Source organism: Macrosteles quadrilineatus, unplaced genomic scaffold (genome assembly GCF_028750875.1).
Source record: "Macrosteles quadrilineatus isolate MER2022 unplaced genomic scaffold, UCM_ALF_1.0 Scaffold_8__2_contigs__length_117827958, whole genome shotgun sequence".
NCBI classification, from domain to species: Eukaryota; Metazoa; Arthropoda; class Insecta; order Hemiptera; family Cicadellidae; genus Macrosteles; species Macrosteles quadrilineatus.
Genome location: NW_026542601.1, coordinates 69,658,685 through 69,685,473, shown reverse-complemented (window position 1 = coordinate 69,685,473; position 26,789 = coordinate 69,658,685). Strand labels below are relative to the sequence as shown.

Here is a 26,789-nt window from a genome sequence, read left to right as displayed (position 1 = left end):
GGGATGAAAACGAAAGGAAGGGCGAAGGTTGAGCTGCATGGATGTAGGCCAGTATATGAGGCGAGGTGGAGAGAACCGGCGAACACTCCGTCGAAGGACTGCGAGCTAAACACAGGTTGGTGTCAGTGTCTTCAGTGTAGTGACTAGTGCAGTGTTTAGGACCAGCAACTCAGGTGCAGGTGATTGGTGCAAGTGCAAACATACTTTAGTTTCTAAGTCTCCTGGAATTTCGGCCTACAAAATGTTGTGAATTTTATTATTTTTTGTAGGTTAATTTTAGTAATTCGTTGGTAAATTTATTTCATGTCTAGTATACTAAAAAAAGTGTACAGTAAAAAATACATCTTTTTGTAGAGAGTGTTTGGTTTTATTTTTATTTTTGGTCTACGTTACGTTAAATTGTATAAACTAAAAGAAATCATACTTACCTAAAATCTACTAAAACGTCTACCAGTACTGTTTACTTAAAAAAATACATTTTTGTCATTGAAATTGTTAAAATTTGAATTTTTGTTTGGTCTAAGTTGAATTTCTTAAGCTAAAAGAAACCATACTTAACTAAATACTACTAAACAGTATACCAAACCTTCCCCAAATTGATTAATTTTACACACTCATGAAACATTATTTATACTCTAATATGAAAATAGATTATGCACAATAATTTCCGCCAAACAGTGAATGGACAATGTACAAATTAAAACCAATACCAAATTTAATGAAAAATATTATTGTTAGAAATCGTAATGTAAATTAATTCGTCAATCAGTAGATATCCAAAGATAACCCCTTAGAGTGATTACGAAGTACCGTAACAGAGATTAGTGTATAAAATCATTTCTATAAATTATTGATTCTGTAAATACTTGACTGAGATCAGCAGTTAATTTATCACTAAACAAAAATTTTAAGATATTGTACCATCAAAAATTGTTTCATAAACTATAAATAACAGTTTTCTCTGCATGTCTGTATTAAAAACTGCGTAATTAAAAGCTTAACAACTTATTAGAATAACTTTAAAACGTATACATTTTCATAAAGTTTCCTTTAATATTATATTAGTACTAGTACTATAAATCTTACCATAAATCATTTATTACAAATAATAAAATTACCATATATTTTAAAAATTGCACGTCACCGAAGAATTCCAGGAGAGCTTTTTTTATGAAAACATGTTTGATAAGCATCAGCATACTGCATTGTTGATCAGCTTGCATCAATTATCTGCATTATAATTCTAGGACACAAGAATTCTAATTCTTATAAGATAACATAGGAACTACTGTATACCTGTCCAAACATAGTTAGTAGTATTTGCTTTAACGCAAAATGAGGATTTATTTGCATTGAATTGTTTTAAATATTTAATTTAAACAAGAATGATTGCAATACAGTTAAAAATCGTCAGTCGAATAATTGGTGGTTTAACAATAGTGTGGTAGAACGAAATATTTCATTAATACATTTTATGAACCAAAATGGCCGAAACTCGTATTTCAAGTAGTGTCGTGATTCAAGTAGCATTGCACTACTTACTAATGTTTATACGATTTCAAAGTACAAGTTCATGAAGAAGATTGATAAATATTTATAAGTTTTAAATTCTTCTCTAAGATTATAATCCCTTTTAACATTGCCTACATACATCTCATACAGTGTATAGATTCTATTACAGAGCCAAGCTTAGTTAACATTATTACAGAAGATTATTTTAATTAATTAATGGCAAACAGACATTTGGCGTTACTCAAATACACCAAGAGTCATCAAACTTTGCCAAGACTTTCACAAGCGGCCGAAGACCTTGCAAGGTAAACAGTCAAATCCACGTCGCAGATTTCGTCTCTAGTCGGAAAATATTATGTAATTAAGCTTATTTTGAATTTAAGAAAAACATGTTTACAGATTTTGTTTGTTTCGGATTTTATTCTTTTATATTTTTGATTGTTTCAGTAATGTCGCAATAACAGTTTTTATAACTTAAGTAGTTGCATAAGTGACACTAATGTCATATTTCTGTTCCGTACTTAATATCAAATAAGTATAAAACAAGTTTAATATTGGATAGTGTTTGTCATTTTAAAATCATTAAATAGGATCGTAATTTCATAATGACTTAAAGAGTTCAAAATAACTTCTAAACAAGCATTTTGCTTGTAAGCACTAAAACTACAAGTATAAATACATACGCCTTCCCGGTTGATACACCTATTATATGTTTATTTATACGTATGTCACCTTATTTAAAAAATAAAATAAAATATGTCAAAACGACTATATTCTGGTATACGATTGGACTTGATGATAACCGATCGAAATCGATTGCTAACTATGGCATTACTTCCTTGCAATGAAACCACTTTAAATACAGTGATTAACAATAATCAAATAGTTAAAAAATACAAATACCTTCCAAAATGTTTACTTCTATTAACTTATTATTATGTTATTACTTAGGTCATCATTTATCTTTATTCTTTAAACATATATTTTATCTTAATAATCGTATTCAATTAATATGTGCGATGACGTAACAATATATTTAAAATTTCGGACGTTGCAATAATATCGACTGTAGATACGGGCGGTAACATAATCTGCCAAGTCCGTTACACCGCTATGTTAAACAGTATGTTGCAACAATGCATTCTAACCCGCAGCATTGGACAACTTGCATTGTCGTTAGAAAACCTTTAGCTGTGAAGGTATGAAATAGTGATTGGCAATTTCTTTATACCTCGAGTATTATTTGAATATGGTTAAACAAATACAGACGTTCCTTGAGTTTTCAGGTACTGCTACCGAGTAACATCCTCGATAAGTGCACGTAATGAATAATGATGGTTTTGTCCTTATTCGATCTGTGTATAGCTATTGACAAGGGGAATTTCCTTTTCCTTCCACTCTTTACTTTCTAATTAGTCCGTTTTAGAATTGATTGACCAAATAAATGCAGTCGTTGGTTAAACACATTGAAATGTCTAGATCTTGTAGTTTTAATTTATATTTATGGAGTACCTCCTCTATTTTTTTTTTCAATAGGTAAAATATGTAGTAAAACAAAAAGCTCTTATTTGACTAAATATATCTAGATGTATGGCCTTTTTAAAAACACGTGTAAAATAAATAACAGCTGAAACAAATAGGTAATCATTCAATACATTATTTTGATTCACTCAACATACTATTTAATCGGTAAATAGCTCAAGATGAGCGTCTAAAATAGGATCTTTGGTTTTATCGAACAAGCTGTTTCCCAATATTGTTTACAGTTAGAGCTAGTATTGAACCCGGTGGGTCAGCGACGTGGTGGCATGCCTGAGCGATGCCGGATCTCATCTGTATTCGCCCCAGTATTGACTTACAAGTTCCGAGTGCCAAGTGTCGAATGTCGGCCTCTTTAGAAAGTATCACACTTTCCGTCTGATGTCCGCTACCCTAGAATACATGGACTATACATTATACACGATACAATTCTCACTATACACATGCATTATATATATTTAGATGATTCCCAATATACGCCCATAATTTAGGCGAGGGCTTCAAAATATATATCTACAGAATCATCGTTGTAGTTTGGTATTTTACTTGCAACAATAATCTGGGGCGGTCATGTTGCAAATAGTTTACTCTGTGATCGTTTTCATGTTGAATTCGTTGCACACGGCTAAGCAATAACACTTTTTCCCTCCACGTATGATCATTTTACAGGTACTTAACATTTTTCAATTATAACACCTTATTGCAAAATTTGTTGATTAATCATATTTATACAAATTTGGGACGTTTGAAATAATTGCTTATTATATTTTTTGCACAACAGGTTTAGTTTGATCGGATATATTCAGGTGCGAGAAACGTTGCAAAAGTGTGGTTTTACACATCTTTCCCGGTGTATTTGAATTGCTAAAGATACCTCTTCTTCAGTAGTGCTACCGTCGGTATTCAGCACAACGGTCAAGTTACGGTTCTTGTGACGAATACTTCAACGTGACTGTTGTAACAACTGAGAAGTAAAGTGGAGAAAAGCGTTACGTAATCAAAGATTTAAAAATTTTCATAGACGAACGATACTAAACAAAGGTGGGTAGACAAGAAGGTGGGTTTTCCCTGTACAGTATTTAAAATTTAAATTGTTTTGCTGTCCATAATGTAAAACACATATTACTTATTCGTAATTTGTTTCGTTAATATTTATATGGTTCTTGGCTAGAAAAACTTGATACAAACATTGTTAAATCGCTTAAAATGTCTACGTTGCAACACATTTTATAGAATCTAGACTCATGATCCTGTTTCTAGCCATGGTTTGTGATTTTATGATCAATGTTTATACAGTGTATGTCAAATACAAGCAAAACTTCAGTATTTAACTGTAATACTAAAATAAATAGCGAATGACCATAGCTTAACCATTGACTCATTGGGTTGGAACGGTACAACCCAACTTCATCTCAACTCAACTTATCTTACTGCACTCTGAACTTCAACTCAACTCAACTTAACTTAATGCACTACTGAACTTCATCAGAGCTCAACATAATTTACTGCACTATTCAACTTCAACTAAACTTAACTTACTGCACTACTTAACTTCAACTCAACTCAATTCAACTTACTGCACTACTGAACTTTAACTCAACTCAACTTACTGAACTCAACTTATTGAAATACTGCCAATGTTCCGGATGCGTTGTAACGATCCATACATACAAATCAAATTTAGTGCTAACGTTTGATCACCAACACGTCCGTGCTTGCTTCAGTGATGACAATGGGTGATTCGTCAAGGAGATCACCATCAGCCGGTTAGTGACAATCACTTCTGTGTCACCGTGTCACCGTGATGTCACTGCAGGCTAGGTCGTGCACCATAAACACCGCCAAGCCCACTCGGCTCCGGTCTAGAAAACTGAGTGGGGGACAAATAATAACGATCAACGGCAAAATAATACAATTTGTAAATATGTATTGCTTTAAACTCACGGATCCATTTATGTTTGAATGTTCGGTGTTCCACATATAATGAACACTTTCTTAAGTTTTACACGTTAGCGAACTTTGCTTGAATTTACTTTCTGAACTGTGTACTGTTTCTTTATTAACACGCGGAAGTTATTCATCTTGATTATTTTTTCGTTCCTTCCTTCGATTTTTTCAATTTCTTCAATGAACTTTAATAGTTTCTTTGTAGACAACCAGCAATATTCACGTTCTTGGTTGCGTTAATAACTTCATCTCAACTCAACTTACTGTCTCAACTTCAACTCAACTCAACTTACTGTCTCAACTTCAACTCAACTCAGCTTACTGCACTCTCAACTTCAACTCAACTCAACTTACTGCACTCTCAACTTAACTTCCTGTAGGTACTACTGAACTTCAACTCAACTCAACTTACTGCACTCTCGACTTAACTTCCTGTACTACTGAACTTTATCTCAACTCAACTTACTGTCTCAACTTCATCTCAAATCAACTTACTGCACTTTCAACTTCAACTTCAACTCAACTCAACTTACTGCACTTTCAACTTACTGCACTTTCAACTTAAACTCAACTAAACACAACTTACTCTATCTCTAAAGTGGAATACTTTAGCTTTAAGATGTGTGATAAAAATGAAAAAATTTGATTTTGGCTATTTCTTTTTATTTGTACACTTAACTAGATGAGCTAGAAAAGCATATCGTAATGCACTTGAGTGGACAAGGACCGTTTGCAGTTTTAGCGGTGAAAGGGTATATGGATACGTCCTGTTGAAGGATGATGGAAGTACCGCAGGGGCGACCTACAACGGTGCAGAAAGGCCGCTTTCACGATCACTAATTTATTAGCCCCTCCTGGCAGCTTTCTTTTATCACAACTCTCCCGTATTGTTCTGGCCAGAAGATTTGTCGAGGACCTCCTACATTGGATCGAGAACACCAGCATACTTTGAACACCAACTGTATATTTTACCAGAAAACAATTGACATTAATCAGTATGTATAAAGGACACTCAAATGGTATTAATTTTAATAAAAAATACCCCCGCCGCAGCAAACCTGCCGACTAAGCGAATTTCCATTTGTCTGAATTGATTTTCAGTTAAATATATTTTAATAACATTAGGTTTAACGAGTACCTAGGTTTGCTGCTACAAGGAAACTAATAAAGTGTGTTATTGAGTAAAATATTGATAGCTTAGTACAAAATAAATAAATTTGCCAAGTTTGATCAAAATATATCCATAAACAAGCAAACTACAACATTTGACAATATTCTCCATAAGAATAACATGGGAATTTTAAATTTACAATTTTTTAAATTTTCTCCGTTACTAATAACCGAACAAAAATACTTTTATATACTAAATTATTTGTTTTTTTAAGCTCTTTAAAAAGGTCTAAAGAGAAATTGGGAAATTTTGTGTTTTGAGGGTCAAAAGTGAGAAAAACCAATTTTTACCCCATAAAACCCCTCGTAAAGCCCCGTTCCCATGGTCCGATCATGCTGGTTCGCGAACTCATTCAAGTTTATCTCCCTTTACACATTTAAACCAAATTTCATCAAAATCGGACCAAAATTACTCAAGTTATCGCGTTCACGGACGTATATATATATATATAAATCTATAGGCCTATATATATATATATATATATATATACATATATAAAAATTTGAACGAATGGTGTTTTTGGCCTCTGGGGACATCAAAATGAAAAAGTAAATCGGTCCCGGGTCTAGGTCTTACCGTGCCACCTACGGTAATAGCTACTTCCCTATAGGGAAATTCGCTAAAATGTTGCAAAAAACCACGAATGATTAAAAACATTTCAAACTGTGAAATCAATATAATTTGTTGACTAGTTGAATATCCCTTTACAATAGGAAATAGAGTATTCGGAAAACACAGAAAAAACATGTTAACAAGGGAAAAACACTTTTTCATGAGACGGAATATTTTCTAAATAATATTTAGTTTTTAGCAGTAAATTGTTGAATTCTGTCACACTTTGAGACGAAGGAATAGAGTATGATTAAAATTTATATTTATGGTCCTCGTAAGAGCCCATTTAAACTTGTTGAACTGGCTGTTTGGGCAACAGTGTTATTGAATTAATGTTCAATGTTTAACAGTAATTGACCGGATTAGTTCAAATTTAAGGCCATCAGGGCGCATTTAATTAAATATCAATTTTTTACTAGAGTTTACATTCAAGAGTGGTCTACGAAATTCGGTGGTAGTTCGAGTCACCCTAAACCCCAATTGTAAACATAGAAATATCTTCACAATACACCCAGCTGATGACTATTCAGAGGTCGCATAAGTTTAGTGGGTGGCTTTAAATATATCATAATGGTGTATTATTATGATATATTTATTATGATCTTGACTGATGAAACAGCTGATCTTACTCAGTAACAAAATTACACAGACCAGCTTACATTTTACACTCATATTTTGGGGGCGTTCCACAGGGCCGGATTTCCCAATAGGCCCGGTAGGCCCGGGCCTATGGGCGCAAGGTCCCAGAGGGCGCACGGCCAAGAGGAATTTTTTTATAGGCTATCTAAAAATAAACATAAATAGTCATAGTTGATAAAAAAAACTTCTGAAGTTCATAAAAAGAAATTATTGTTATAAAATTTAAAATATTTTTCAGAACTACGCATCAATTTCGTTACAAAATTACTAACGAACATTGGTTATACGGGAGTAGGCTGTAGGGATGTTGACGTTGACGAGCGCCCAAGGGGTACGTATCGTATTGTCACTGCACTGGGCCACTATGCTGGCTCAGGCTCAGGCTTGGCACTACTGATCAGAGTGATTAGGGGCGCATGCGTGCTAGACATTGTTACCACCCTCACTTCACAAAACAAAAGTTATTAACTAGTCTTTTGATTAGTTTACAACAATCTGCAGGATCAAGTTAAAATATATAATACGTGTTGAATATTAAAACAACGATGAATTTAAGTTTAAAATTAACGAAAAATATTAATCTCAGTTTGCATTAGATTTTAGAAACATTCAATACCCTCCAAAGCACCATTAATGCTGTCATTTTCTCCTCAGACCTAAGGATCGGTATGGTTGGCCGGAATATTGCTCTGTTTTGCTTTGGAAATATAACCTAGATGCAGTATGGCCATAGATTAAATATAACTCAAGTCGACCTCTTATGACATTGTTAATTCAAAATATTTTCATGTCTAGTTCATGTTGGTGATACTGGACGTTAGTTTTAACGTAATTTTGTTTCTATTATTTTAGGGTTAGTTCTAGGATGTGTGTTTTAATTTCTTGTAATATAAACGGGAAACGACCTATTGTTGATGATTAGATCGTTTTATTTTTGATAAACTATGTTTAAACACAGATAAAACATACTCCTTAAATAACAAGAATTGTTTTCAGCTAATCCAAAATTATGACAAATCTACTAAAGGATTATGTTTAATCTATGGTATCACGTACTGTATGGAGTTCAGGTTTTTGGGCCTGGAATTTGAATCAATGGCCATGTTTTTTTCAGGAATTCTCGGTGGTTTGAGTTGTTTTGTTTTAGTCCCACGGCCACAAACTTGAGCATTTATTAAAAGCATAAAATTGCTAACAGTGTTTAAGACGGCATTTTGTTAAGGCTAAACAAGTCAATAAAAACAAAAAACTTACAATGATTCCGACGAGGAGTGGTATTCAAGCAATTAACTTAGGCCTATGGGCATGATATAGGTAGTTTTTAATAAAGGTTTGAAGGAAAGTAACTGTGACCAGACTAGGGCACAGAAAACATACTACTGTTTTCTGTGCTAGGGGCGGAAAATTATTTGGGCCTAAGGGCGCAAAAATGCTAAATCCGGCCCTGGCGTTCCATATCATAATGATAATGACAAACTCTTTTCCGTACCGTGTCGTTTACCCAGTTTGGTGGACGGTAACCCCGATACTGTACCCGGAACAGACACCTGGGCCGTGTACCATCCGTGCCATTGACAGAGAGATTTAACCGTGTCAAGCAGAGATCACTGACTTGTATGTGGGACACAGCCTCCAGCATATCTCCTCTCTCACACACATACAGGGTGTCCACAAAAGATTAGTACAAATGTATATGTAAAAATATCACAAAGAATGCACGTACTGTTAAAACTTGTCTTTATTGCTTAAAACATATTTTTTTCAATCAGTTTCACTTGATACACACTACTTTTTTAACGGCAGTCTTCAACCTTCATTCCTAAAATGTGAAAATGTTATCCCTGTAAATCATCAATCTTAGGATTATTAATGCTTTGTAGTTGTACGTAGGCCACACTTCTTTATTTCGTCTGGTAATCCAAAGGTTGGTGTTTACCCAATACCCATCCCTTTCATATTAAGTGAAAACACCCCCTTCATTTTTTTTATTTTGCTAACCACGTACTATAATAATAATAAGTCGTGTAATAAGTACCATAATAATAATAAGTGTAATAAGTCGTCGGTTATTTTGCACGGTGGTATCTCGGCGTAGGTCAGAATTATGGTGACAAATTCCAGTTATTTTGAATATCACCAATAAGTATTTTTCTTTTCTTCTCCACCGTCTCCGTAATTTCGTTCAAGCCACATTCTTCGTTTCGACACCCGATAAATACGTCTTGTTTTCCTCTTGCTGACCTTTCCTGATAACTTATTGCTAAATCTAAGTATATAGTTGCGTTAGAAAGTGGTGCCTGAAAATGGAAAGGCTAATGAGTAGTGAAAGAGTTACAGGTTGGTTACAGTATAATTAGAAGCGATTTTCTTTGTCATGGCATTTATCGGCAGATAGGAAAATGGACTGTGATGTTAAAACCTGACTACCGTGACGTAATGAACGATTAAAAAGAAATTACATGTTCTCAGGTGCTTTGGTGTACAGTTTCGAAATACGGTGAAACAAATAAATTCGAAATGTCGATTGTCCGTAATTTAAGGTTGACATACGTGTTTCTTACTTCACCTTCTTCTCTTCGAGCCACCCGACCCCTACAGAACGATTAGTCTCGGTATAGTTTAAACGGACGCTCTGATCAAGTCAGAATCGCATTTTGTGATAAGATTTCTGTGATCTCAGTCGTAAATCGCGTTTGAAGTCCATCGTCTGTTGATGGACGTGGACGGAGTTAAGTGTTTGGGCGTAGAATATTTTTTATTATTTTTGGTTTTTTACTCGTATTACCATGTCCAAACAACTTCCAAGAGTATAGATAGGATATACAACCCAAGACAACGTATACAATCCAATATTAAGCATTGGTATGCTATTCCAGTGTAAGGTTGAACCGCTCGTGGCCTGACATTGTCCAAAGCAGTTGATTAGACAGTAGGTAGTACCGCAGACACCTGCCAGACTTGACAAACGTTTGTATGACCGATGCGTGTACGTTACGCCCAGTAGCATGTACCGCAGACACCTGCCAGGCTTGACTAACGTTTGTATGACCGATGCGTGTACGTTACGCCCAGTAGCATGTACCGCAGACACCTGCCAGGCTTGACTAACGTTTGTATGACCGATGCGTGTACGTTACGCCCAGTAGCATGTACTGCAGACACCTGCCAGACTTGACTAACGTTTGTATGACCGATGTGTGTACGTTACGCCCAGTAGCATGTACCGCAGACACCTACCAGACTTGACTAACGTTTGTATGACCGATGCGTGTACTTTACGCCCAGTAGCATGTACCGCAGACACCTGCCAGACTTGACCAACGTTTGTATGACCGGTGCGTGTACGTTACGCCCAGTAGCATGTACCGCAGACACCTACCAGACTTGACTAACATGTGTATGACCGATGCGTGTACGTTACGCCCAGTAGCATGTACCGCAGACACCTGCCAGACTTGGTTAACGTTTGTATGACCGGTGCGTGTACGTTACGCCAGTAGCATGTACCGCAGACACCTGCCAGACTTGGTTAACGTTTGTATCATGACCGGTGCGTGTACGTTACGCCCAGTAGCATGTACAGTTTATCCGCTATAACGTTCAGACACGGTAGTTTTCCGCTTGGTTACGGTACGACGCCTACGAGAAATGCTGAATTACGTGTATTCGAGACTATAATGGGTTATATGTGTGTAACACTTCTTATTATTAAAAAAAAATAACGCTTTCTTAGGTAAGTCTTTAAATAAATTATGCATTGCACTTATGATTTAAAACATCATGAACCACTTTAGTATGATGAGTTACAACACCAAATAGTTACATTTTCATTAAGGTGTATAATGGTATAAAAATTCAATAAAAACTAATCTTACTACTCAAATCTCAGGTCAGTAAACAAATTCATATTGCTTGTAGTAGGCCACAATATTCTACTTACCGGCTTGACCGGTTCATTATAAATAGTCCTAACCTCCACAATTAAAGAAGCACTGTAAGTCCTTCATTATGGATCTCGAAGGCTTGAGTGTTCATTTCTACTCAGAAACCTTTGGTGAATCCGTCACTTCAGATCCGGTTTACGAAATCAGAAAGTTACAGTAGTAATAGTGATGGTGACTTTGAATTTATAATGTTACATTTGAATCTCAATGCTCGCTCTATGCAGCATTACGCCACAATAAGTATGAGCATTACAAGTCTCAAGATAAACATCTAGATCTACCCTGACAGTGTTATTGTAACATCGCTTTCCCCCGTCACCGGTTATATTGTCACGGTGCCGGAACAACAACGGTTCCGCCGCGGAAGTAATCTGTTATCTAACAGTGACAAAAAGTAACTGTTTACTTGTGTAACAATATTGAGCAGAATCTGGTGCAGAGGGTGTTATGTTTAATAGTACCTTTTCTATGCTTTAAGATCGAAACTATATTTGCAGGTTTGTGTAAACATTTGGATATTTTACCAAATCTTCCGGACGTGTACACTGCACATGGTGTATTCTTTTTATAAACGGAAACCAAATTACAAGTACACAAAGTCACTGTTTCCAGACAAAAGAAGCTCATTTATTTAGCCATCATATGAGGTTGTTTTGTTTGTCCTAAAAAAGTGAATCTCTGTGGCAGTAATTTCCCTGTAAACTGAGTTTCTAAAACTAGCGGAAGGGATGTTTTTGTGTGTAATGCGTTTTTATCAGGGTAAAATACCATATTCTTGAATATAACCTCTTTATCTACCCAAGACCTACGTTTAATAAGACCAGAGGACCTTTTAGGGTCACATTTATCTCTTTTTCTCCCTAACCACCCACAATAATTGTTGATTCGCAAGTAGGTTTTTAGTATCTCACTTACTTCTTTTCAGTTGGGTGTAAAAATTAACAGTGGAGGAGTTTTCATGTTTTGTTTGGTAAAAAACGCTGCAGTGTCAGTTGTAAAATCTACAAAATATTTGCTGTCTAAAGTTTGTATCTACACAACACTGTGCATTACGAACTAGTTTAGTGTTGTTACCGGAGACTTGAGTGGTCGGACGCACTGAAGTCGCTGGTGTAGTTTCTGTTTGGCCAATGTAGAACAACAAAAGAAAATCAGTAATACTTCAGGCACACAGAGCTACTTCAGGCAGGGAGGTGGAGCGTCCCTTTCCACCTCTGTGTATGTAGTATTATAGGTAAACGTAATAAATTGGAAAGTGTTATTTCACTGCAAGTAAAGTTACATACGGTATCATTGACTTGAAAACGTCTCAAGTTACATTTCAGATCAGCGATGCAACGCGATCACTGAGCACATCCCGTTGAGAAGGTAGACTACGTCACGAGTTAGTTGTGTTAGTCGCGACATTGAGTCGTGAGTGATGTCACTCTTGCGAACATTTAACTAACTACTTACTAGTTACTTAGGAAATAATCTGAAATGTTTATAAACATCAGAATATAATTTTCAAGGTTATGAGCAGCAACGTTAACATTAAATCATCGCTTGACTTTTAGTAGCCTACAGAGTATAGTCCATATGGACTTTCTATACAATATTTTATATATAGCTTCGAAACCCCCTTATATACACAATAAGGTACAGCCAATTTATGTTCAATTGAGACTGGGCTCGTGGGTCAAACACTATTAAGGATGCAACACGCTTTCCTTTACCTAGCGGACTTTTATAATTACTGAAGTAAGTATAGTGTAGTGATAGTAAAAAGTTAAAGCGATGCTGAATACATATTGAATGGAAGTAGTAAGTGATATTTCCCAATAAATTAGGTTAAATAATTATGTACATTTCAAGTGTGTGACAAGACACTAAAATTTAATGTTCAACCTGTATTAATTGTGAATTTGAGTGCTAACAACTATAATTTGAAAACAACGTATATCAGAGGTTCAATAAAATTCTGCAGACTTTCTTAAAATTCTAACATGATTTGGGTGTCAAATAAACTGTTGGATAAACATCTGTTACCAAAATCATTCACAATATTTTAAAACAATAGTACATTTCATCACTAGGAGCGAAAGTGTCTCTTTTTGTTTCGCAATCGTGTTTTACAAGTGTGGCGCAGCCGAGTTTGGAAATACGATTAAATACCAAAAATACACTTTCGCTCCGTGTGATGAACAACTATTTTCATCGTACTGTGGAAATAACCTTCTAAAACCTTCTAAAAACCGTTAAAAAATTATACCACATAATTTGAGGTTATACAAATTCGTCTTTAATTTTTACACTTCTGTTGTTTACAAACATAACTTAAAATATCGAATGATTGGCAGTGTTTCCATATTGTTGGTCTACTTATAAAACTTTGAGGTTAGCGAACAAAAAAATTTACCATAATATGTTTTTCTTTTCCCTGAAGATACCCCAAAACTATGATTTTCGGACGATTAAGAGATCCAAAAACTGCTTATACCGGACAGTATGATGAAAAAGGTAATATGATAGGACACCGTACTCTACTTTCTTTTAAACGCAAAAATGAGTGGGAAAGAGAAAGAACGTGCACCGTTTGACCTTTCCACTTTGGAAATTCACGTATCATCAGATTTAACCGTCGCCTTAATTGCTTTAATGAAGCGATCTCGGCTCACAGTAGCTGGCGATGTTGCATGATGCTACACAATGCACAGACGATGACACAACGTAGTGTTGCAATGCAACGGTCAAGGCACCTCTCTCGCGTCTCACGCGTACAATGCAGAATGCAACGTCATGAAACCTACGTTCTACGCACGATACTCCACAGTAGTAGGTCTTTGGACTGATTCATCAACAGTTTTTAGAATTGTTCATTGATTGGGTCGCTTTGAATGATTTGGAATACAATTTTTCTATGTCTATACTTATGTCATCATTTTCTTCTTTTCTTGTTTCACATTCAATTTCAATGTAAAATTAGCATGCAGTTGTGATGAAAACTGAAACAAATCAATTAACTTTCAACAAAACACTTGTTCGTTTAGAAGGGAAAAATGTTCGAATACGACGATAAACTATGTACAGATGAGATATTACGAAGATTTTTTTACCCAAACTTAACGAATTATGCTACTTTGAGAGTTGGTGTCCTTTGTACATACTTTCCATCCCGTTTGGGCAAAAAGTCGTGTTGTAAATTTTGATTGGATTTCTTCAATTTCACTCAACATATTATTTCAAAACTTTTAATGGTGGACACTAGCGTTTACATGGGCAGACACTTTATAGGTCTCCGGACTGATCCAGGCATGGGTTTAATATTTGTTCCTTGGTTGAGTCACTTATAATGATTTGTACCACAATCGTTCAATAATTATACTTAAAGTATTTGCAATATAGTTTTTGCAATATATGTGTGATATATATGCTAGGATCTCCGAATGGTTTTGAAAATTGGCAGGGCATGCTTTTATAAACAGATAATGGAACATTATGTTTGAATATCCCAAACGCCAAGTGAATTAAACACATGACCAATATCTATTGATACGTAGACTTTGTCCAATTGTTTGGTGTATAGACTACGTTGTTTAACCTACAATTCTAGTAGCAGGGAGCAATCATACCAGAAGATTAATAACTTACAAACACCATGCAAATAATGTCATAATAGTGCAATCAAAACCAGTACTGTAGGACGCGAATATAATCAATGCTCAATTCCTATCAGATAACGATAGGAACTGGTTTCATTCTAGCGTAGAAAATGAAATGACAGATACTCTTACTATTGCGTCATAACAGCAATAACCAGATTACACAGAGTACGAGCTAACGTGTTACAATGCGACATGAGATGAAGTGAAGTGCATAGAGTATAGTGTTGCGTTAGAGGTAACCGCTCAAATTACTCTGTGTACATCGCTAGTTGCATGGCAACGGTTCTAAACCTTGTGTAGCAAGTTGGCTGAGGCGCAATCAGCTGCAATAGCTGCTGATGTGATAACGTTGTCGTCAGCGGTGAAACGAGACAAGTAGGGGGTTATCATGACCTGTTAGTCATGTCCTGACGGAAATATCAGTACACTTGATTGAGTAATTTAACTTATGGTATGCGACCGTGTAAAAAGGGTCGGAAAGAAACATGTATACTTACAAACTAGGCCTTCCTCCTTTTCTATTTGAATGGGGGGTCCCATATCGTAGAATCCTGGTATTTTTCAATTAGAACGCTGTTCCAAGGATATTAACTCATTCTTTCTAGCGAGAAAATGGCTGAAATCTATCTTTAACGTAGAAAAAATGTTTTTGTAACATATCTAATTGCGTAAAACTCGTGAAACTCATTGTAGATATAAAAAAAAAATACCTTAGGAGGCTTGGTTCCAAACTATGAATTAGACATCGAAAACTTTCAAAACGTGATCCCTACGTACCTTATATTTTGAGGTAGACATAGGCTAGTGTTATAGATAAGTGTAAGTGTAACGGATTATCAGACCCAACCCTCCCCAGTGGTCCGGAGAAAACTTGTCGTAGACTATAGGCTTTTTGTTATAGGGGTCGGTAGATCTTGTTGTCCACATAAAAAGTAGCAATTGGTTTGAGATTTCCTTCAATAGTTTTTAAGGAGAACAAAGGCACGACCCTAACATTTTAAGTTGGTTAGAGAAACCTAAAACTCTTTCTTGAGACTCGGAATTGAGCTTTTAAGATGGCTAACCAGCTATTGTTGACTTCAAAGAATATTATTTGAAACGCCAGACTGTCGGTCTAGTTACCGCAATACAACCTGTAAGTTCATTCGAGAGCCGATCCTCTCAAATCTGGGGCATCACGTCATCCTTCTCCGATACACCGTTGCATTCCCCTTCCCCTCCTATCCCTCTCTTTACTCATCTTTCCTCTGCTTCTTCTCTATTTACACCTGCCTCTTCTTTCTTCCTACGGGGAACGTAGTCTGTAATTACGGTGGCTCAAGTACTTGAACGCCCAAATTCCTCGGCAACGTTTAGAGCCTAACACGATTTGTCGAGATTGTGGGAACAGTTACTCGGTATTCAGAGGAAGTAAGGATTTAACGTTGGATTCATGGGACAAACTTACGTTCTGAATTTGTGTTTACTTGCGTATTTAATTTTTTGATTTTGTGATATTTTGCGGGAAATGGAAGAGTATTTTAATCCGCTATTTATCGTCAATTCGTCGTGTAATAAGCGATTTTAAGGAAAATTCATAAATATTTGTTGCAAAATATAGGAGGAGATCCGGTGCAAAATATGCGTGGCCTCTAAAATAATAGATAATTATTTATATAATATTTAAATGGGCTATACATATTAATCCCTCGTATTTGTTTGTTACAGAATATGCTAAGGGTATTAACATTGCTGGTGCTCGGCGCTGTCGCCGTCGTCGCACAGAGAAGACTAGCACTACCAGATCCCAGGAGCTGCGCCAACAGTGAGTGTCACAAGTCCAGTAAAACCAATTATTATAAGGACTTTGTACTACTACTGATAAGAAGAGTTGCTCTTTGTTATATTTAAAACGTGTATAGAGCATTTTACTGTTTATATAGAAATACACTGAGCAACTCTATTGAATGACTTAAAACGTTTGTTTTAACTTTTAATGTTTATCAAGACTCACACAGAAGAGTCGGTTATCTATTCGTTGGAATCAGCTGATTTAATTAATTTCCCTTCAGCGTTATCATAGACAATGGCTCCAGGTTTTTGCGTAAGACTATTAAAAGTTAAGTACACACTTTGGATAATAGTAGGTGATTTATCACTATTGGATTAGATTTAGGTAGGTCTATAAAGGGTTCGGTGCTGTGTCAGATTATTAAGACTTTTTTATAGTTATAATCTATATAAATAAAATTAGAGGTTTGTCTGTACATTCCTCAGAATTATATATTAGTTGGTTATTTTTACGTTTTATACATTAAAGAAGCCGAAACAAGTCTTATCTCAATTTCTGTCTGTATGTCTCGGTCCAGTAGGCATTTTACGCGGCCTTCTCCTGAAAAACGAAAGCATCGATAGGGATAAAAAGAGTCTTTTTGTATTAACTGGATTTGCGAGAGTGTCTTTAGCCATTAAAATATGACCTCACTACTTTTGTAATAAAATGACGGACGCTCAAAACCGCAATTTCGTGCGATTTTTGTTTCTCCAAATGTTAACCTCATACGTCATTTATGAAATACTAATAATCTGTTTGGAGAATACGACATCTATGAAATAACGAACAACTGTTTCGATAAAGATTATTTTTTCTATCTGTCACTGGATATGTTTACAAATACTGCAACCATTTCCGATCACATTTTGTAAGAAAATAAAAAACCAAGTGAGATTAAAAACGTTGTGCCTCAAATAATGGATTTAATCAACCGTAAGTGCAATAACGTGTACTGTAACTGTAGATGAAATTAAATTTCTAGGCATTATTTTGGTCGTTAACTGGAGATTCTGTGCGTGTGTATCAAATTCCACTTGGGTTTTGATAACCAGTAAAAATACCCTAAAACAGTGCTGTATACGAAGTTTTGTCTGGAAAATTGCACATTAAAATAAGCAAACCAACTGCTGTTCTGATTATAAGAAGGTTTCAACTGACTAAAAGATCCCGTCCGTAGAACGGGTACACAGCTAGTAAACGTTAAAATGAATACAGGTTGACAGGTTATGTACAAGTATGGTAGCTTTGACTGTTGGTACAACATTATCGAATAGTCAATTATGGTAGTTTCCAAGCGAATGTCGGTTTATTACCCACAAGTATAGTTGGTCCAAATGATGAAAATAAGCGCGTCGTAGACCTTTGTAACAACCACTCGCTTTATCCACCAGACAACGCAAACTGTTCGCAATACAACACGTATACAATCAAAACACTCATTTACTTGTGAATGTTAAGGATCGGTCCGGTGACCTCACGGCCGCGCCACTAACGAGCTGCTATGTCCGATGTGTAAATGCAGTCTTTAGTGGCGAAGGACTTCGGAACAAAACTGTGGGATGTGTTCTGAATGTTTACGGACCACTTTGAATACCCGCGCCACCGGAACTGACGACAAGGCCAATGACAGATGTTCTGTACACTGTACAGAGCCCAGGGTCTTCCTACACTTGTTACATTGTTGCATAAGAGACCCGTATTGTTGTGTTGCTTGCATGAGCCCCGTGTATGAAATCGGAGTTTGAAATGCAAATACGAACGAAAACCTTTGGGTTTGAACTGCAAGTGAGGATAACATTTGACTCCACCACGTGTATGAAATTGGAGTTTGAAATGCAAACCTAACCAAATAACCTTCCAAATAAGGTGAAGATCTTTGAGTATTGAATACAAACTGTCCACCGATACCTTTACATTTCTCTATTTGTTACGTAACATAGAATCCATCGTATACCTACTATCGTGTTAAAATATTTATACATAACCGATGAAACCCTTAGTCCACGAATTGCCACAGCCCTCTTGAGCTAGGTATATCATTTTATTATATCTTCCCACCCCCGCATCCCTTTTGTCTGAATCATCGGTCAGATCAGCAATCAAAGAACCGTCTTAATAATTCTACACATTTCTCTGGACGTTTGTATGTCGAGATTCCGAGTTATAGATGCACACTTTCTACACATACAAGAATACAAAGACAGTGATTGTGAACGTTCTAATGAAATTCTCTGAATGTATGAATACCAAAATGTCCACCAACCAGCATTTCTCGCGTTGCAGGAGTAAGACACGCCACATACAGGGACGCACGTGGCGTCGCACACAGCTACTTCTTCAGTTGGGAACACGGACCCACCAGGAACCTGGAGGTCGACTGGCTGGACTCCAGAAACATCTGCAGAAGACATTGTATGGACGCCGTCAGTCTGGAAACTCCCCAGGAGAACGAGTTTGTCAAACAGAGGATAACCAGAGGTAGGTGTAGGTTTAGTCCTCGCTGAGCAATCAAAAATGTTGTGATAGTAGTTAGTTTTGATTTTTATGGGAGGAATAATAATAAACAAAATAATTTTCTGGAACAAATGTAAATAATAATAAATTATAATAATACGAATCAGTCGGAAAGTAATACAATTAAGTATCAATTGGAGTACGGTATTTTATTTCTTAAAAATTATTTTATACTGTATGTTGTTTTTTTCTTACGATCTATAATATTAATTACAGGTTACAATACGTTTAACATATGTAATCTTTGGTTTAACTAAGTCAACGTCATTGAACTCATTACTAAAATGCCTCTCAATTTCAGAAAAAAAACCCTAATACTCTCACGTCTTTTGTATAAATAGGTTTCAAATGTGATAACGGGTAACGAAGGTGGAAGAGTGTTGTAGCGTTGAAAATGTCCAATTTTTTCGGTTATGAGTGCGAACAAAGCTGGAATAATCGATAGTTTTACAAGTAGCCTATCACACCTAGCCCAAGTTGACAATAGTGAATTACAAGTTTCGAAACGCCTGCACAAAAGCTAACGCAAGTCCTACACAATAATGCACTGCGGGCTTAGCAGACGACATTTTGAAGGCTGCTTTAACATACGCATTGCTTCATTGACTATAAATTCTAAGATGAGTGTGATGTTTTTCAGGTAATGTGAGGTACATTTGGACCTCTGGTCGCAAGTGTAACTTTGCTGGTTGCGACCGTCCTGATCTGCAACCTCCCAATGTGAACGGATGGTTCTGGTCAGGCAGTGGCGCTAAGATCGGCCCAACGACACAGAGAAACACAGGCGACTGGAGCGCTACTGGTGGCTACGGACAAGCACAGCCTGACAACAGGGAGGCTCCTCAGGTAAATATTAATATTATTACTATCTTTATTTTCAAAATAATTGACGATCTTTATACAATGTTTGGAATACGAAAAAATAATCCCGCATACTAGGCTAGGCATATTAGGAATAAAAGTGGCAGTTAGCGGAAAGTTTAGGTACAGTCCTAATCTCCATTGTTCTTTATGTTTTTTGGGTCGTTGAATACGAATATGAGGTTTGCTGACAGATATTATGCCCGGAACATTGTTTTTTTGACGAAAAAAGTCAAAATTCAGGTATTTTTTTTTGTTTTGGGGCTAAATCTTGGTGTAAATGGGTTTTCTGAAAATACCCGGGTTTGTAAAATTAAAGAGCATAAAATTTACTACAAGTTTCATACATAACACTTGTTTCTACGACAAACCGTTACGTCACTAGAGCACACTAAAAATAGGTAAAAATACCAAAAATGTAAATAAACGCTAAAACGTGCCGTTTTACATTTAGTCAGAGAAATATAGGATATGACCTTAAAAAAATTGCAAGAAAACGTTTTATGGTTTTCTTTTGTAGTGTTGGGTCTGCAGAGTGACATACTAAAAGTTGCCAAAAATCGGTCCACAGGAAACCTCCTAAAATCACGATAAAAAATGGCGGCTTTTCCCAACATTGGTCAAGTTTGAAAAAAAAGATACCACATGCATTCTTTGTTTAAAATTCTTTGAGATATTGAACTGGGACGGCCACCGATGTTTATTGGGTGGTTAGTACTTCATTTCAATAGCAAACTCATTTTTGGCCGCCATCTTGGATCCACCATATTGGATATAAATAAAAATATGTAAAAGTAATGATAACGTTGTGACACATCATTACAAACTAGATTTTCACGCTGATGTCAATGCCGAAATCCGTTTTTAAATATCTTTTTACGTTTTGAAGATATATTCAAACGAAAACTCTTCCCCATACTTTTTTTATGGACGTATCGTACTTCCGTAGATTTTTTAAGATAATTTTTCTTACATCTCCAGTTCTGATCAAAGCTTGCAGTTCAGTCAGCCTTTAAATATTCTGTGATATAAGGGCTTTCATTTGACCTATTGATCATTCAAATTGAACGAGTTAGAGACGAGCTACGATCCTCAAAACAATATTAAATTTAACTTTTTATAAATCTTTTTTTATTCAAAGATTTATATCTCGGATTGTTAATACATCACCAAGTTATTTGTGGTCTCAAATTACTCATTTAATGATTGGCTTTAATTTGATTAATCATTTAATAAAATCTGACAACTTTAAAATGAGCCGTGTGCCTTCATTTAACATAAAATAATTTTTATTTTGAAATTTGTCTTTAGTTAAATACATATATCCCCAATTATAAATAACTTCCAAAACTCTTTATGATCTTAAATAATTCGTCAAAGTATTGAGTTTTATTTTAGCTAAAGATTACTTATTGATTGTTATTTATAATTGGGTATATATGTCTTAAACTAAAGACAAATTTATAAATAAAAATAATTTAATGTTAAATGAAAGTCCACGACTCATTTTAGATTTGTAAGATTTTATATAGTGATTTATATAGTGATTAATAAAATTAAAGCCAAACATTTACTAAGTAATTCAAAATCGACTCAAGATATAAATCTTTTAATAAAAAAAGTTAAATTTAATATTGTTTTGAGGATTGTAGCTCGTCTCTAACTCGTTCAATTTTAATGATCAATAGGTCAAATGAAAGCCCTTACATCACAGAATATTTAAAGGCTGACTGAACTGCAAGCGTTGATCAGAACTGGAGATGTAAGAAAAATTATCTTAAAAAATCTACGGAAGTACGATACGTCCATAAGAAATGTATGGGGAAGAGTTTTCGTTTGAATACCTATATCTTCAAAACGTAAAAAGATATTTAAAAACGGATTTTGGCATTGACATCAGCGTGAAAATTTCGTTTGTAATGATGTGTCACAACGTTATCATTACTTTTACATATTTTTATTTATATCCAATATGGCGGATCCAAAATGGCGGCCAAAAATGAGTTTGCTATTGAAATGAAGGACTAACCACCCAATAAACATCGGTGGCCGTCCCAATTCAATATCTCAAAGAATTTTAAACAAAGAATGCATGTGGTATCTTTTTTTTCAAACTTGACCAATGTTGGGAAATCCGCCATTTTTTATCGTGATTTTAGGTGGTTTCCTGTGGACCAATTTTTGGCAACTTTTAGTATGTCACTCTGCAGACACAACACTACAAAAGAAAACCATAAAACGTTTTCTTGCAATTTTTTTAAGTCATATCCTATATTTCTCTGACTAAATGTAAAACGGCACGTTTTAGCGTTTATTTACATTTTTGGTATTTTTACCTATTTTTAGTGTGCTCTAGTGACGTAACGGTTTGTCGTAGAAACAAGTGTTATGTATGAAACTTGTAGTAAATTTTATGCTCTTTAATTTTACAAACCCGGGTATTTTCAGAAAACCCATTTACACCAAGATTTAGCCCAAAAACCTAAAAAAATACCCGAATTTAGTCTTTTTTCGTCAAAAAAACAATGTTCCGGGCATAATATCTGTCAGCAAACCTCATATTCGTGTTCAGCGACCCAAAAAATATAAAGAAAAGGTGTGATTAGGACTGTACCTAAACTTTCCGTTAATTTTCCTAAGATGCCTAGCCTATACACGCAAAACCTGTGCGCGAGACGAATTGTATTAATTTTATTTCCAGCTGGTCCTTTATTGTGTTCTATAGGGTTACTATTTTCAGAGGTTAACGATATTCTTATCGTTATCTCTTCAGTTTGAGCTAAGGTGATCAAAATTCTTGATGGTCTATAGGGATACTATTTCAGTGATCACCGTGTTGGATGACAACATTCTTTTCTTTGAATCTAATATTTTACACAACTTTGATGAAAAGAAAAACCTGATGTGTTCCATTTTGAAACCACATTGACTCTGGATCCTCATTTCAGGGTAACGACGAATCTTGCTTGGCAATTCTGAACAACTTCTACCAGGACGGAGTGAAATGGCACGATGTTGCTTGTCACCATCTGAAGCCCTTCGTGTGTGAAGACAGCGATGAACTCCTCAACTTTGTCCGCTCGCGCAACCCCGGCATCCGTCTGTAGGCTCACCCACACCCACCCCTCCATGTGAATATCCCCACCACCGCCCCTAATATATTATTTAGACTTATATATGGAGAAATCCAACTGTAAAATTAATTTTATTTTGTAATAAAATCTTATTTAAATGTAAAAATTAAAAAAAGTACAAAACATCTGTGTGTGTCTTTGTCCGAGTCATTGACGCGCCATCTACCGGTTACACCACTCATCCGCCTTTCAGATATTATAATTTGTGTAAGTCTTATACGAACACGTAAAAATTCAACACAATTAAGTTTGTGACGACTCTTCATTGCTGCGGTGATGAAGAGGATTTATTCCAATACGAAATAAGAGTTTGAAGATGAACCTTTTCCGTTAAAATTTAGTCGCCTGACAAATACCAGTTCATTCAACAGTACAACAGGCTTTAGATTTTTATTTGTATAAACATGATTCAGTGGTTGAACGAGTTTAAACTTATTTTAGGTCAATGCTAGTTGAAGAAGATAATTGATTACAAAGATTAAAACGTGGACGAATTATTTATTTGTAGCCTACCTTGTGCTGCAAACAAACGCTCGGCTAAGTACTTGTTGTATTAGACACTAATAATTTTAAACTATGGGACAATCCCCTGTTGGTCGTTGGAGTGGAACTTAGACGTAATAGGCTACGACTTATTCTGCGGTGGGTAATACTTCCTTGTAAGTTCTTTCACTCCAGCAGTTTGACCCTTATGTTTTCTATATTTGAAGGCGCTTTAGTATAAATTACAGTTTTTTTTTTATTGAGGGACGTTTTAACACGTTTCTAAATAAAATCGTTTTAAACTCATATGTTTTTCATACACAAGATCCGTCGACAACTATAAAGTGCAATGTGAATGTAGAAACAAGTGAGATGATCCAAGGCCACACTAAAAAAACTAAAAAGTTTTTAGTTTGGCCTTGGATGATCTTTGTAACTTTGAATTACTGACTAAGATCAGCTGTTTCGAGTCAGGATCATATTTCAAGCCCAATGATCAAGAACTGCTAGACCCAATTGCTAACCACAACGATAACGTTACTGACTCATTTCAGGATCTAACAGGTGATTTTCCGATTACCAGCAAGCAAGACAACGCCATGATGTTGTACAGTAAGTGTACACTATTTTGCCATTGATATGAACTTTGCCTTCAGAAATCAAATACAAAGAGAGCTTTAAGCTGTCAATTTGATGCGTGGAACGTAGGAGATGAGAAAAGTGTCTATGTTAGTTTATAAAATATACTGTAAAACTCAAGATACTATTCATCAAATACGGTTAGTTCACCTCGGGAAGTATGTAGTCACTTTGCAAAACTGAGACGAAGAGGAAGAATAACCGATTGATGTACTTCTACAATTGATGCAACTACTTAAGTAAATACAAAATCATTTCCGGATTCTCTTCATCATAATCTACAAAATACAGTAACCTAAAAATTCCTGTTAATGTATAGAATTTATTATTTTCGCTAAGCAAAAGAATAAAAAAACCTACATAAAACTAAATAGCCCGTTATCGAGCACACGAGCAGTAAAGGTGTTATCAAGATAATATTCTCTGGATGATGCGTGAAACATGTCTTGGTACTGATATAGCATGCAGACAGCATAACAGTAGGGCCTACACATTTCGGTGACAAACTTGAATTTCCACTTGCTATTGCGTGTTTATAGTTGTGTTGTGTAGTTCAAGAGTTCAACGCAACAATGGTGGAGTATGCAGTTTTGAAACTGGGTCACCAAGATGCAACCATTGCAACCAACCAACAACCACCACGCTAAACTTACCTTGCACACTGTCACTGACTAAGAAGAATACTAGGATTAGAAGGGAAGGGAGAAAGTTGTAGAGTGGGGGAAATAGACAAATTATTTGTTAATGTGTTGACGAACCTTATCTCTAGTTGTTTTGCTCAAGTGGACATCGAGTCGTAACATCGATACCAACATCGACATGGCTATATCGAAATTAATAAACTATCGACCCAAAACATCGATAATTAAGCGATACGTATTACTTTACTTTCTTGTATTGCATTGTAACTGGCAAAATTACTACATAGTACGTTGGCTAATTTCCATCCAATTATGTCAATACTGTTAATTTGAAGCTAAATTAAAAAAGTGAACATATTGAACACATCATAGTGAACATATCAAAGTGAATATTGTTATATATTTCCTTGCATAGTGTTTGGGCTAGCAATAAATTGGTTAGACCTTTTTAATTTAGCAAAAATAAATTATAAAAAAAGTATACCAAATTGGATGGAAATCAGCCTTATCTTCTACTATGTAGGATAATTTAATTTTGCGAGTTACAATACAATTACACGTTGTTATACGTGATATAACAGGGGTGCCCATCCCCCCCTAGACTCATGACGCACCCCCCCCCCCCAATTGAGCAACAGCCCCCCCCATAAATAATGTACACAACAAATGAGAAACATTATTCCCCCGCCCAGCACTATTTGTAAAACTATAAAAGAAGTTTTAAAATTCAAACCCAGGTAATCTATATCAATAAAGTTATAGTTTTGTCTGTACATTGCTCAGAATTATACATATTTTGGGTTATTTATGTTTTATACATTGAAGAAGTTGAAACATGTCTTATCTCAATTTATGTCCGTCTGTCACGGCCCAGAAGGCATTTTATGCAGCCTACTCATGGCCTACTCTTTCCTTCCACCATGGCCTACTCTAAAGAAAACTAGAGTACCGATTATGATTCTAATGGTTTAATTGTATCCACAGGATTGGCGAGAGAGTCCTTATAGCCATTAAAATATGGCCTCACTATTTTGGAAATAAAATAACGGACGATCAAAAACACAATTTTGTGTGATTTTTCTAGTTTATTTTCTCCATGTTTAATACATACGTCATTAATTTATGAAATGCTAATAATCTGTTAAGATAACACGTCATATATGAAATTACGAACAGCTGTTTTGATAAAGATTCCTTTTCCTAGCTGTCACTGATATTTTTACATAAGTTCTTTAAGAATACTGTGTAGGCCCTAACCATTTCCGATCACGTTTGTAAGCAAATCCAAAACCAAGTGAGATTAATAACCATGTGGCTTTGGCTTACATAACGGGTTTGATTTATCACGAGTACTAATATGTAACTGTAAATTAAATTAAATAACTAGCCATCATCCAGGTCGGAAACCGGAGATTCTGTGTGTATCAAGTTGTACTTGAATTTTGATTACAGGGAAAAGACCGTGAATCAGTGTTGTACAGGACTGGAAAACTTATCTTCCTATATAAATAAAATTAGAGTATTATAAGTCACATCAATTAAAGGATTTTTTTTTATTGCTAGAATATCTATATAGCGTTCGTAACCTCTGCTTAACGAATTGTCAGCGTCTTTCTCGATATAACGATCCACTGAGCTAAAATTATAACTGGAGCACTGGAGGTAGCACTGCCATGGCAGAAGTCTGTCAAAAGCG

The 26,789-nt window shown here is 35.5% G+C and overlaps 1 protein-coding gene across 1 annotated transcript; it reads left to right on the top strand.

Annotated features, from left to right (window-relative positions):
• The first annotated feature begins 54 nt into the window (after positions 1–54).
• LOC128999732 (uncharacterized) lies at positions 55–23,394 on the top strand. Its single transcript, XM_054426384.1, has 5 exons — positions 55–115; positions 16,716–16,812; positions 19,105–19,299; positions 19,976–20,181; positions 23,145–23,394. The coding sequence occupies exons 2-5, from the start codon at positions 16,719–16,721 to the stop codon at positions 23,301–23,303; spliced, it is 654 nt and encodes a 217-aa protein (XP_054282359.1). The 5' UTR covers positions 55–115; positions 16,716–16,718; the 3' UTR covers positions 23,304–23,394.
• Positions 23,395–26,789: the final 3,395 nt, after the last annotated feature.

Coding starts and splice junctions, on each gene's coding strand:
- LOC128999732 (XM_054426384.1), top strand. CDS start 16,719: ATGCTAAGGGTATTAACATTGCTGGTGCTCGGCGCTGTCGCCGTCGTC. Junction 16,813..19,104: donor TCCCAGGAGCTGCGCCAACA/GTGAGTGTCACA, acceptor CTCGCGTTGCAG/GAGTAAGACACGCCACATAC. Junction 20,182..23,144: donor ACAACAGGGAGGCTCCTCAG/GTAAATATTAAT, acceptor TCCTCATTTCAG/GGTAACGACGAATCTTGCTT.